The sequence below is a fragment of the Rasamsonia byssochlamydoides genome (assembly GCF_041956645.1).
Source record: "Rasamsonia byssochlamydoides strain NRRL 3658 unplaced genomic scaffold VTN77scaffold_8, whole genome shotgun sequence".
Lineage (NCBI taxonomy): Eukaryota > Fungi > Ascomycota > Eurotiomycetes > Eurotiales > Trichocomaceae > Rasamsonia > Rasamsonia byssochlamydoides.
In genome coordinates, this window is record NW_027192391.1 from 112,234 (window position 1) to 126,226 (window position 13,993).

Sequence of the window (13,993 nt, forward strand, 5' to 3'; positions counted from 1 at the left end):
CTCTCACGCAGACTCAGCTGGGGTGACGTACCTGTCTGCAATGGCCTCCGCTGCTTCTTCACCTTCGGCCTTAAATGGCGATGCGAATGCCAGCTCCAAGCTGTCGGCCTCCTCGCTGGCTCGACTCCCCAAATTGCATCATGTCATCACGTCAGCGTCCATTGGCGCCAATCCATCTGCATCCGCTGCATCGCCATCTTCATCCTCTGTCCCGTCTGCTTCGGTCACTGCCTCTGCTTCTGCTTCGACCGCAACATCCAGTCCTATCTTTGCGCCTCGCAGTGCTGCCTCCAATGCGTCCAGCCCGGCCGGCACCCCTTTCCTGGCGGCGGCAGACAGCTCTCGAGGTCGATATCTCCCTTATACCCTCGCTTCGCCCGCTCCTCTCGAACTAGACGAATCCACCGACACAATGGCAGTCCCTGGTAACGCCCCCGCTTCCTCCAACCCCCCCGGTGATGCCGCAGTCGCCAACAACAACAACAGCAAGGGCTCAGGTTTGATACGAAGGATTTCCCGTGGTGCCGCTAACAAACTGACTCGGAGACGACAATCGACATCCCACCATGATAAGCGGGATCGCAGCTCCGGCCCCGTCATCATGCGGCGCCGGAGCGACAGCAAGTCGGGCCCGTTCAATTGCCGAGAGAGCGCCATGGATTCCAGTCTGGAGGACGAGGACTTGGACTCTCTGAGTGGTTGGTGCGGTTCCGAGGCCACCAGTATCAACAGCGAGCATCCCACGCCCTTCTTTCCCCGAGACGTCACTGCAGTCGCCCCCAAAGTCGATTCGGCGCTTCAACGCGGCACGGTGCTCACCAAGGTGACCAAGAAGAAGAGCAAGCAGGTCCGGTTCTTCTTAGATTTGGATGCCGCCAAGGTCTTCTGGGACCTGTCCAACCCGTCCAAGCGATTCTACATTGACGACATCAAAGAAGTCCGGGTAGGTCCGGACGCCCGCAATTACCGTGAAGAGCACCATGTCTCCCAAGAGGCGGAGAGCCGATGGTTCACCATCATCTTCGCCGATCCGGATCGCTCCAAAGGGAGGCCCGTCAAGACCATGCATCTCATCACCCCGGACGACTACACGCTGGAGCTGTGGACGGCAACCCTCGAGCATATCTCGCGGTACAGAATCGGGCTCATGGCTGGTCTGGCAGGTCCCGGACTGAGTGACGGGGTTCTGAGGGCGCACTGGCAACGGGAGATGTCGAGACTCTTTCCTCATGGGCCCAAACCGGGCGAAACGGAGTCCTTGGATCTGGCCGCGGTCGAGAGTGTTTGTCGAAGCCTCCATATCAATTGCTCCAAGAACATGCTTCGGGCCCAGTTCTCCAAGGCAGATGTCGGCGGCAAGGGGAAGTTGAACTTCGCCGAATTCAAGGATTTTTTGACCCGTCTGAAGGATCGAAAGGATCTCCAGGCCATCTACCGCGATCTCGCCAGCGACCCTAAGGAAGGCCTCACGCTGCAGGAATTCCTGGACTTCCTTCGGGACGTCCAGAAAGAGGACGTGGACCGCGATCGAGCGTACTGGACTTCCATCTTCGAGCGCATGGTGCGTCGATCCCGGTCGCGGGCGCAGAGCCAGCCGGAGCCCCTCGACGGTCACGTGTCTCGGATGAGTCTCGACGCCTTTTCATCCTTTCTGCAGTCCGACGCCAACGGAATCTATGCGTCACGGGCGCCCGAGTCCCGGTTCGACCGGCCTTTGAACGAGTACTTCATCTCCAGCTCCCACAACACCTATCTCCTGGGACGACAGGTAGCGGGCGCCTCGAGCACCGAGGCCTACATCACCGCCTTGCAGCAGGGATGTCGATGCGTGGAGATCGACTGCTGGGACGGCGCAGACGGCCGTCCGATCGTCTCCCATGGACGCACCATGACGACGAGTGTGCTCTTTGCCGACTGCATCGCCGTCATCAAGCGCTATGCGTTTCTGACGTCCGAGTTCCCGCTCATCTTATCCCTCGAGGTGCATTGTAATGCTGAGCAGCAGCTCGCCATGGTCAAGATCATGAAGGAGATCCTCGGGGAGCAGCTCGTCTTGGAGCCGCTGCTCACCAACTGCACGATCCTTCCTTCACCCGAAGAGCTGAAAAATCGGATTCTGGTCAAAGTCAAAACGTGCGACGAGCCCGAGGGTAGTGGCGGTCTCCTTCCCGAACGAACAACGTCCTTCCATGGACGCAAGCGTAGCTCCAGCTCTCCGTTCGTGCGAAGTTCCGGATTGGAAAGCCCCAGCGTCGCCTCCTGCCCACCTCTCTCGAGTCCGCCGACGATTGGTCCTGGCACGGACGGTCCTGCGACGGACGGTCCTGGATCGCTTTGGGCCCCGGGAAGGCGCTCGGCGACAACAACAAGCATGAGCAGCGCAACGGAGGACAGTGACAGTGCGCTGGTCTCGTCCAAAAGGGAAAAGAGACGACGCCAACGGAGCAAGATCACCAAGCCTCTGTCCGATCTCGGGGTGTATACTCGTGGTTATAAATGGCAGAGCTTCAATTCCCCGGAGAGCAAGCGATTTAATCACGTCTATTCGTTCGCCGAGCGCTCCTTCGAGAGTATCTGTCGCGACGCGGAGAATAAAGCGCTCCTGGAGAACCACAACAAGCGATATCTCACCCGGGTGTACCCGTCTGGTTTCCGTCTGCGGTCCTCCAATTTCGATCCCAACTCGTTCTGGCGAAGTGGCGTGCAGATGGTAGCCTTGAACTGGCAGACCTACGATGTTGGCATGCAGATCAACCAGGCGATGTTTGCTGCCGGGACCGATCGCACGGGCTATGTGCTCAAGCCCGAGAGCTTGCGCCGTCCGAGCTCGGCGTTGGACTCGTTCGGAGAGAAGAAGCCCAACACCACCGAGAGGACGCTCGTTCGGTTCTCCGTGGATGTGATCTCCGCCCAGCAGCTCCCGCGACCGCGCAGCATGGGGCCGGACGACAACATCAATCCCTACATCGAGATTGAAGTGTTCACCGCCGATGACCGAGGCCAGTGTGTGGCCTTTGGCGAAGGCGGCCAGAACGTGTCCGCTCGCAATGGCATGGCTGGGATTGGGCTCCCGCATCGGCGACGGACCAAGATCGAACAGAGCAACGGATACAGCCCCATCTTCAACGATCGATTCAAGCTGTCGGTGGAGACGAAGTATCCCGATCTTGTATTTGTTCGCTGGGTGGTGTGGACGTCACCGGATGGCCGGAGTGCTGGCAGCAACAATAGCATTCAGCTGGCCACCTTCACCGCGAAGCTCACCAGTCTATCGCAAGGCTACCGCTATCTGCCACTGTACGACGGCAGTGGCGACCAATACCTCTTCTCGACGCTGTTCTGCAAGATCACCAAAGAGGACCCGGTGCCGGTTCAACGACTGGACTTGGACGAGCTGAAGGCGGAGCGGATGGGAATCTTCCGGCAGATTGGCCAAACCGTCTTCAAACGAGCCTTGTCGCTGGAGCGAGATCGCGAGCGCGAGAAAGGTCGGGGAAAGGAGGAGCGCTGCGACGACGATTCCGTCCGAAGCAGAGACATCTCTCCAGCGTTGACCCCGACTATCTCTGGGACTTCTAGTTCTTCTATACCTCCTTTGAACGTGTCTTCTATCTAGATCGGGCCACTTTGGTGTCCCTCCAAAAAAAAGTGAACACAACACAAGATCCCGAGATTTAGGGAATTCCGTCGGCTCATCATCCTATTTACGACTAAATAAAATAATGTGCAAATAAAAAGGGACGGCGTTTGTGACTGCGAAGGGGTTTTGTCGGCATCCATCAGCATATCGAACTGAACTCGCAGGTCAGGGTCTTTACGATTCGAGTTCGGTCCGAGGCGTCATGTGTTTTTGAAATCATCCAGCATTTGTGGGGTGACCACTGGTTTATCTGAGTTGTCGTTCTTCTTGTCTGGGTCTTTTTGTCCTCTACTACTTTGTAATCTCTCGTTTTCATTCTCAGTGCTCTCTGCTCATGTTTCCTTTCTCCGTGGTTGATCATTTGCCGACGATACCCAAATCTCCGAGCTTGCTGTTTTGCATGATTTTGTGTTTTATGGGTTTGTCGGATCGGGGTTTGCAGTCAGATTGTATCCATGTATTTGGTTGGTATCCACGCCGAACATGGCAGTGCAAGGAAAAGGAATCCGTGGGAATCCTTGGAAGTTGTATGGGTTGTGGCAGAGTAACGAACATGCATTATCGGGCAGGCCTAGGTTCGGGTGGTTATCTCTGATTCGGTTCCTTTTTTTGTTATGCTTGCACTTTGCATCTAATGGTAATGATCCAGCGAGGGACAGTCTTATTGCTGCTTTGAAAGCAGTTCACCCAGTTGTGGCTTGACTGGGCCAGCATCATGTACCTTAGTAAGGGAAATGATCTATGCTATGCCAGGAGAACAGAGACAGCGGTACGGTACGGTATTGACTTTTCCAACTATAGATTGTAGTTGCCATGAAGGACCTTGCCTGTCCATATGGCTGTAGATTAATTATTACAGTTATACATGTAGGTTGAATTAGGGACACAAGATTGTCCGTCTGATTTGGTTGTGACTGGGGACAGCCGTCTCGGCAGACCTGCCCCGTTCGGCGAACCTTCCGCCTGCGGCTATCTTGATAACTGGCCGATTGCATTGTGCACCAGCACCAAACCGATAATAATATAATCACAACACGCCTCCATCAGACAGCGACAGGCTCGTTGCCGCGATGGATCCATTCTCCGCAGAGGGAGGTGAGGATTTGCAATTCAGACGCTTGTCTACCGCGTCATCTCTACTGACTGCCGCAGAGCTCGTCAACATCCACAACGCCTTCCACCAAGGCCAATACCACAATGTGATCGACTTCGACACCTCGTCCTTCTCGCCGGAGAACGCGCTCCCCGCCCGCGTGCTGCAGCTGCGCGCCAAGATCGCCCTGGCCCAGACGGACGAGGTCCTGGCCGACGTCGCGGGCGAAGAAGACACTCCCGACCTGGCGGCCGTCAAGGCCCTCGCGCAGCACACGGCGGGCGAGCGCGAGGCAGCCCTGACGGCGGCGCAGACACTGGCAGAGAAGGCGTCGGACAATGCGACCGTCCAGGTGCTCTGCGGGACGGTGCTGCACGCGCAGGGGAAGACGGAGGAGGCGCTGGCATTGTTGGCGAAGCATCAGGGGAACCTTGAGGCGTATGACTCTCCACATACGTGTGGCATATACCTATATGGAAAATGTTGTTCTGACACTGGATATGATAGGGTCGCCCTCACCGTGCAGATCTACCTGCAGACGAACCGCGTCGATCTGGCCCTGAAGGAAATCTCGGCCGCCAAGCGATGGGCCCAAGACTCGCTGCTGTTCAACCTGGCTGAGTCGTGGGTTGGAATGAGAGTTGTATGTTCTCACGAACCTTTCTTCCTAGGAACTTTACAGTCCTGTTCAACCGGAATAATTGTGGCTTACTGTGTTTCTTCCAGGGCGGCGAAAAATACCAATCCGCCTTCTACGTCTACGAAGAACTCGCCTCGAACCCCAACACGTCCTCGCCGCTGTCGATTGTCGGCCAGGCCGTTGCGGAACTGCACCTGGGGCGACTTCCCGAGGCAGAGGCAGCGCTGTCAGCGGCGATCGAGAAACACCCCGACGACGCGCAGCTGATCGCCAATACGATTGTCCTGAAGGTGCTGAGCGGGAAGGATAAGGATACGGGGGAGCTGATCTCGTATGTCCTGTCGTCAAGTTATCCCGAGTATCTCTTTTTGAGACCGGAATGTGGTATGATGCTGACTGACTGGTTTTTCTTGCAGCCGCCTCCAATCCGTCCAGCCGTCTCATGCCCTCCTCACCGACCTGGAGGAGAAGAGCGCGTTCTTTGACGCTGCGGCCGCTAAGTACGCTCCTAAGGTGTCGTCGTAGGTATAGCAGATACAGCGGATATCTATCTAGAAGATAGCAGATACCTAGGACAGAAGAAAGATAGGGAGTACATACACCCAGACCTACGTAGGTAGGGCGACAGGCAGACAGGAAGATAGGGTAGGGGACAAGGGATAATAAGTGGTATGGACCAGGATCAGTACCAGGACCAGAACTGCGATCAGATCTGATCCGATTAAGACCGGCCAGGACCAGGATTATCATAATGATCTATCATATCAGATCAGGATTCATTAGACTATCTAGATTTGTTAAAGAAAAGAAGAGAAAGAAAAAAACTCTATACCTTTGTATCATGTTATATTAAATAAACAAGAGTTATATTAAGTTTTTCTTGCTTGCTTGGTTGCTATCAGAAAAGTCTTCTATAAAGCTCTTTTTTTTTTCCCCTTTCTTACTATTGTTGCTTTGCTGCTCTAAGCGAATGTGAGTGTAAATAAAAATACAAAATTAATGAATCATACGAGTCGAAAAAAAAAACAATGGTTGCTGATTGATCAGTTTCCATCTCCTTCTTTCTTTGTCTTGGATATTTGCTTGGTTGAGATCACCACCATTGAAAGGGGCGTTCGATACTCTTTTTTTTTTTAAAAAAAAAAAGAAAAAAAGAAAAAAGAAAAAAGGTTGAAATTGGAAAATGGTTTAAATGTTTTTGGTTTGAAAAAAAATAGATAGGAGCAAGGACTGACTGACTGACTGACTTTCCTGGCATTTCTTTCCCAAAAAAAAAAGCACAAACTTCAATATTATCATGAAAACGCTCTCAGCTGCATATATAATAATCCTCTGTTCCTAGAATAGAAAGGATTGCAGCGTAGAAGTGTATGTATTCTTTTTTCTTGTTCAGTACATATATACATGTATGTAGGTGGGCATCAGTGCTGAATATATACTGCAAGACTTAGTATCTATGATAATAACCATATTAAATACTCTTTTGGCATACCTACAATATGTAATTGTAAAGTAGATATTTAATTTAACTAATTTTTTTTTGATACTATCAAAGTCTGTATATATATCCATCCCTATACCAAAGTATCATTGAAAACAATTTCTTTTTCTGGACTTCGCTGGTCCTGTGTAATATACAACAGGGTAAGACAGCAGTCATAAGACACCGTTTTATAAAGTCCCCATGTTCTGGAACACTTCTTCAACGCATGTAGCGGCATGTGCTGTGGAGCTACCAGAGCTGTGACTGTGACGCCGTCAGGGATCCAGCGAGATGAGGTAGTTGGCACCTCTATTAGTATTCTCAGGGGGAGAAACAAGTTATTAATTAAACTTTATAAACGCTTGAAAAAAGAGTTAATATTAACCCTTTTTTTTTTAAAGATATTAACTCTCTTGCTGGTAACCTCCTTGGCTTCTTTGTATGTGCTTTTTCTCCTTGGCCAGCTGAGTACTATTTCTCAGCATAAGATAGAGCTTTAACTAATGTTCAGCAGTAGAAGACATTTTTTCTCTTTTGATCAGCAAGCTTTGTCTTCTAATGACTGCTCATGGAATGCACAAAGACTGTTAATATAACCCATAATGACATAGTCAAAGAGGTATTCTGTAGCTGGGCTAATTAACAGTATAATAACCCAACAGTCTACAGCATTAAAAAAAAGGAGAGAGAGAGAGAGAGAGAGAGAGAAAGTACGTGCTTAACAGTTCTTTAAATATAAGAGAAATAGTTCTTTTTTGTCCTCGCTCTCGATGATGCCAGCCTTAATTCCAATAAATATATAGCCTTTACTGCAGAAAGAACTTAAACTTTTCCCATTATAGAGAACTGCAAGGACACGGACCCCAGGACCATACTTTGAATTTAGCATAATCATACGCTGCATAATATTCTACTACGGAAACTACAACTGGCAAGGATAGGAATTACTTTATCTATTCTCTTCTTGTTATATAGTTCTTTCTCAACCTCAATAATACAATAATACTAAGCAATTCTAGACATGAAATGATGCTCTATGCATCCCCTCTTCAAGAGGAAAAAGAAAAAAAAAAACTCCGGTATAGCAAACGTTCTAGTCAATTGACGATAATATGGCAAAGCAGACAGACAATTTCCATAAATAGCAATAAAATTAGGTAAAGATTAGGGTGAAGATAGAAACAGGATTTTACTGAATATGTGAGTTTCTTTTCTTTTTTTTTTAAAAAAAAGGAGTAGTTATTAGTGAGTCGTTGCTTAACTTTGTCTGCTAGCTAATATAAGTAAGATAGATTCTTGACGAAATTTCGACTCTTGACTTTTGATAGGATGACAGTCCTGATAAGTGGATACAAACCTAGAATGAAATGCTTCATTTGACACTTTTTTTTTTTTAAAAAAAGCACCCTTGCACTCAAGTCAAAATAAAAATATTCGAAATTTTTGCCTGGAATTGATGACTGACATTGGTTGTATCGCGTGCAAGTCATGGCATTTCATAATTATCATCACTGATGTCACATGTCACAAAGACATACCTGATAGGTAGATAGTGTCAGGGATTAGGTACTCATACAGGTTCAGAAGTCATGGAACTAGTGTATATTGGACTGCAGTAGGACTACCCAGTAATGCTAGTTAGAAGATTAAAGTAGAAAGAAGAGAAGAAATCTTCTACATATAGTGATGATGTGACATCCAATATAAATAATAAGCCAAAATCAAATTTGACTATGTAATATTCTATAATTCATTCTGAATTTATATAGGCCTTTTTTGGGATGTTGTAACTTATGAAAGGGACATATCTTTTTGTTGTTCTTTCTTTTAATAAAGTGTTGGGCAGTGTGTACAGTCTATGGACATACCAACGTACTCTTGAGAATGTACAGAGTACGGAGTACTCTACTCTGTACACTTCTTTTGTTCTAATTTTATCGCCCCCACATGGACCTCTAAACTGTACGTAGTTTCAACCTATTTGACCTTACACTCCTCTACATTGCAGGCATTACGGAGTATTCTGTCCCAGTAGAACAACAAACCAAAACGTGGGGGCTAACAACCTAACCTTAACCAGCAACCAACCCTTGACAGAAAATACGGTGTGATAAAACTGAGAGAGCTTACTGCGCCGCAAGGCAGCTACTGGTGATCTGCCCTCTTTATATTAAATTAATTAGTTCTATTTATATTATCCTTGATAACAAGGCTGGCTCAGCCCCAGCTCACACTCAACCCCGACATGTGGTCCAATCGTTTGTGTTTGCTTGGTGGACAGGACAGGGGTTCGCCCGGTCCCTAGCACTATTCGGCAAATAGGCAAGGTCAACAGAATGAATTATATATTGTGTTGTGTTGGTTGTCTCAGCTTGTTTTTGTTCGTCGCTCTCTCTCTCTCTTTTTCTCTACCAGACTCGCTTGTGCCTTTCGTGGCATCATTTCTTCGGTTTTGATGAGTTGGTGATCTCTTCTGAATTGCCCTATCGTCCTGTGTTTACGCTCGCGAGCGTGACACTCACCTCTCTATTTTGATTCTAACTGCAGTACGAAAACGACGGAATGAACGCCCTTTTCATCGTCCAGCTCATCCTCTATGTCCTGCTCTCTGTGCCGGTCTGCTACATCTTGCGCCGCCATGGCTGGCCGGGCTTCTTGGGCTGGGCATTTCTACTTGTTTTCTGCGCGTTCCGAATCGTCGGCGGTGGCTTCGCCATCAACAATACCGGCACGGGGGCGGATATCCTCGCGAGTCTTGGACTTGGTCCGCTGTTGCTGGCTGTGAATGGAGTTCTTACTGAAGCGTATGTATTCCCCAGAAGAAACAGAGAGAGAACGCGCGTCGTTAATATATTCTACTAGTCGAACGTATCGAAAGCCCGACGTGAACATATATCTGCATTGGTTCTACATCGCAGTCATCACCGCTATTGTCGCTGCCGGACTTGCAGAGGCTGGCACCGGAGCTGCAGCGCTGGGAGGTGGCCACCCCAATTCTGACGACGTGACCAATGCCGCCATTGGACTTGGGTTGTTCTTCGCCACCTGGGTGATCCTTGTAGGCTGGGGATTGTTCCAGCTGAAGTTGACCCAGCAGAGAGGGGGTGCTCCGGCCTTCCGGGAAGGGACGGTGGTAAGTGGAAGATCTACCTCATTCAATATAAACATATATACATCGTACAGTGTATGCTAACATCCCCTCCAGCTCCTGTACGCCGTCCTCGCGTCCCTCCTCTTCCTCGGCATCCGAGTAACCTACGGCCTCGTTGCGGTGTCCACGAAAAAGGGGTCTTTGAACCCGATCACCGGCTCGCTGGCCGTTCGGGTCCTGCTCGGCTTCCTTCCCGAGGTCATCCTGACTGGGATTTTGGTTTATGCGGGATTCAAGACCAAGGAGGTGAACCGGATTCCGAAGGCGTATTAAAGCACATTAATTAGTATGAATTTGCGACGACTTTTCCTTTTGACTTGATTATGATTACTGGGTTGGTAGTATGGCGTGCGCGGGGAATACTTTATTTTATTTATTTTTTTTTCGTCTACGTTTCCTGGAGTCTTGTCATCTTGGGTTCGTTGAAACGAGAATATGTAATGTACGATAGAGGAATAGCTAATGTGCAATGCTTCCGAGATGCATCCGGCTACATCTAACCACATAGTGTAAGTACTGAATGGAATCTTATGGGAAAACAAATGAATACATATGAAAGTGTTCCCTTGTAAATGCGCCATAGGCAGGGGGAAAAAAAATACGTCAATTAATTGATCAGTCAGTCAATCAATCAGTCCATGGTTGTACTGCATTAAGTCGACTGGAGTCTCTCTCTCTCTCTTTTTTTTTTTTTAAAAAAAAAGCAAGGAACTTGCTGTACTATTAGCACGGTTTAAGTAATATCATTTTGCATCCATTACCACCGACAATGCATTAATTCATGGTCTTCATAATATGAAAAACATTCTCTAATCCATTTTTAGAATCAGGACGTTTACATTCCTCGCAATAGAACTGGTGTTTCTCGCAAAAGCGACAAAAAAAAAGGAGTTGGCTATTTATATTTACCACAACCTATGACCGATGTTGATATTGATACCACTTTACATTTTACTTAATGAAAACTACTGACTGAGCCACATATGCGGAATTGGGGATAGACATTATGAGGCTCTCCTTTGAACATTATCACAATCATCATATCTTTCTGAGTCCGGCACTAATTACAACAATACATATTAGGTCAGAATAATCAGGATAGGCAGATGCCTTCTCGCCATGCATGGTAAGTTGTCCCTAGGTGACTCACTCCTGGTTCATTACGAGTCAGGGTTTGGGTATGGATAATAAGAAGAGGTCCCGTCCTCTGCGTAAGGATTTTATTTTCTTTCTTTCTGTTCTATTTTCTTCTTTTACACAAACCAGGAAAAAGAAAACATGCAAGTAATAAATAAATTCTTCAAATAAATTGAATCAAATCCTTGCTTATGCTTGACTTGACGCCAGCTAGTGACGAGACCTACCATTCCATAGGGGAACAATAACGCTGATTCTATTGCACAGGAATACTCACTAAATACTTCAGGTTGCTGCTTCGAGTTTGTTCCCTCCTCAAAGCAATAGAAAGTCCAATCTTCTGTCAGATTCTGGGAAGTTCCAGGAATAAAAGCGATAAGTCTCACCTCACCCATGAAGCAAGTAAACGGTTGGTTATCCTAGACAAAAAAAAAAAAAGAGAGAAGGGAGGGGGAGTCATATCGACTTGAGGACCCCCTTAGGTGCTTGGGGGCTTATATATAAAAGCCTATCCCTTTCCTCCCCCCCCCCCCCTCTCATTATTTCCTCTAATTAACTATGTAAAAACTGGACTTGTCAGATAGGAAATCTCTAGTAATCTAGTCCTTACTTAGTAGTCAAAATAAGATCGATCGTTCTGTTCTTCACCGTTCTCTCTGTCAACTTGTCTGATTCGAGAGTTCACTTTCCCTTCCTCTTCAATGTATAATCGAATAGGAGAGTCCAAGGACTTCTAATTCCATGAAAAGCAATTCCCATCCTACCCATCCTACCCGCGTTATAATATCTATAGCTATATATAAATCCATGTTCCATTTGAATAAACGACGTGACTGACTTCCTCAGCTGCCACGGTTAATGCAGTGCATTCTTCACCATCTTCAGTCATACATACTATTTTTTGACTATAATATGACTCTATATCCACAACAATAATAACCAGCTGTTGCAGATAGACGTCATGACGACGGCTTTTGAGGGGATCTGAACTGTGGCCCGACAACAACAACAACCACAAACCCTAATGCAGATAGACAGATAGACAAAACAGACAGTTAGACAATATCCACCCACACACGGGTGATTGCTTCCATTCTTCAGCTCCTTTAGGTAAAGCCACCGGATGCATGCTGCCGCTGTACTCCATATTCTGTACTCTGTACGGACATAAATTTATGTTGCACCATACGGAGTATTAAGTCGTACTGTACGGATACTCCGTACAATGACGCCGAATTTCCTCACTCGGTATAATTCTAGCGTGCCTGTTTGGGAAAGGTCTGGTGATTTTCTTTTTCCACAGCCCATCGAACAACTTACTTCCTCTACATACAGCATACCAACTTTTTCTCTATGATTTTTATTTTTTTTTTCTTTTTCTTTTCCTCTTAATATGCTCCTTGCTCTTCTTTGTACCATTTTTTGTACCTCATTGACGTGGTTTAGACATGGAAATGTACCGGGTTGGGGTCGGCTGTCAATCGGGTTGAAGAATCGGTTAAATTTCAACTAATCCAGATTCGAAATTAGGGTTAAGTTGGTTGACATCAGAATCAACACTTGCCCTGAAAATTTCTTCATTACTGGGCCTGTGCTGTAATACTGACGCGGAGACTTTTTTTGCCTTTTCTTTTTGCAGTCGCTTCTTCCTCTACCTCTTTTTTTCTTAAAAAAAAAAGAAAGCTTAGCCTACAAGAAAAATACCTAAATCTTCATCTTTGTTTCTACCTGCAATTCCCAACTGGGCTGCTTCTTCCTTCAAGATGTGATTTGTTTTCCTTGGATCTTGGGTGTCATTGACATCCTGATATTCATCTGCAGTCCCCTCATAATCCTTGCTTCCTACTCATTTCGGTCGAGTGTAAGAGAACTATGGACAAGGATGCAAGAGGAAGGTAACAGAGGTTGCCTTAACCCGGAGACGAGAATCCTTCAAACGCTTGAAGAGCTCTTTGAAGCCTTCAAGTGTGGTCGCCTGGCTCAGGCAATCCGATTTCTCGACATGAAATTGACCCCTGATCACAAGAGTAAGGAGCAAGAGCGATGGATCCTGGAATGGAACCACGTGCAAAGCACGAAAAGTGCACTCCTCCAACGCGAGATCTTCGTTCTTGAAGAAGTCGATGCACGGCAGAAAGTTTCCAACAGCCTTAGTGATAAGGAGAGGCAGGAACTTCAGGCCTGGAAACAAGAACTCCACGTAGAAAATCATCAGCGCTCTGATTCTTATATAAAATCATCCCTGGAAATAACCAATATTCGACAGTAGATTTTGCCACATTGGGTTATAAATACTCGCTCATTATCCTAGTTCTACTAGAGGAAAAAAAAAGTTATTCACTCCTTTGATTTGGTTTAGCTCGTCAGGTTTCTCGTGGTATAAGCCAACTTTACTCGGAGATAGTCGGAATCCTAATACAGCCCTACGAGCTGATTCTCTAGTTGATTCTTGACTCCACACTGATTTGATCTTGAAGACTGGATTTGACCAATCTTGGACCAATTTGACGGATTTCTAAAGCCTGATTTAGGCAGATATCTAGAAGATGGTCATTCTCAATAGCCCTCAGGATTGGAGACAATGGATTAAGACCATCTGCTCCTATGCCATTGGCAAGGACAACTCCTAATAATGAGTAAGTATCTAAGCTTACTTAGCCCAAACATCTGGAATATGAATTTGTTAATCTGGATAAGCATTCCTAGAATTGATTGACTAATAACAAGAAAAAAACAATAGTGATTCCTTCACTAGAGATACCACCATCATAAATCTACCGACAATGAATCATTTTCAACCTAAGTATTAGAGTATACTCTGCCTAGAAGTTCCGGTTCATTGAAATATG

General features: G+C 47.1%; 3 protein-coding genes across 3 annotated transcripts; all 3 read left to right on the forward strand.

Annotated features, from left to right (window-relative positions):
* Positions 1-40: 40 nt before the first annotated feature.
* Positions 41-3,616, forward strand: VTN77DRAFT_8881 (uncharacterized protein; the record flags this gene model as incomplete). Its single annotated transcript, XM_069425427.1, has 1 exon — positions 41-3,616. The coding sequence occupies one exon, from the start codon at positions 41-43 to the stop codon at positions 3,614-3,616; it is 3,576 nt and encodes a 1,191-aa protein (XP_069280758.1).
* A 1,094-nt stretch (positions 3,617-4,710) lies between these two features.
* VTN77DRAFT_8882 (uncharacterized protein) lies at positions 4,711-5,898 on the forward strand (the record flags this gene model as incomplete). The annotated part of the gene is made up of 5 exons (XM_069425428.1): positions 4,711-4,735; positions 4,793-5,171; positions 5,241-5,376; positions 5,460-5,704; positions 5,790-5,898. The coding sequence occupies 5 exons, from the start codon at positions 4,711-4,713 to the stop codon at positions 5,896-5,898; spliced, it is 894 nt and encodes a 297-aa protein (XP_069280759.1).
* Positions 5,899-9,418: 3,520 nt separating this feature from the next.
* VTN77DRAFT_8883 (uncharacterized protein) lies at positions 9,419-10,280 on the forward strand (the record flags this gene model as incomplete). The annotated part of the gene is made up of 3 exons (XM_069425429.1): positions 9,419-9,660; positions 9,719-9,989; positions 10,062-10,280. 3 exons carry the CDS (start codon positions 9,419-9,421, stop codon positions 10,278-10,280), a joined length of 732 nt encoding a protein of 243 aa, XP_069280760.1.
* Positions 10,281-13,993: the final 3,713 nt, after the last annotated feature.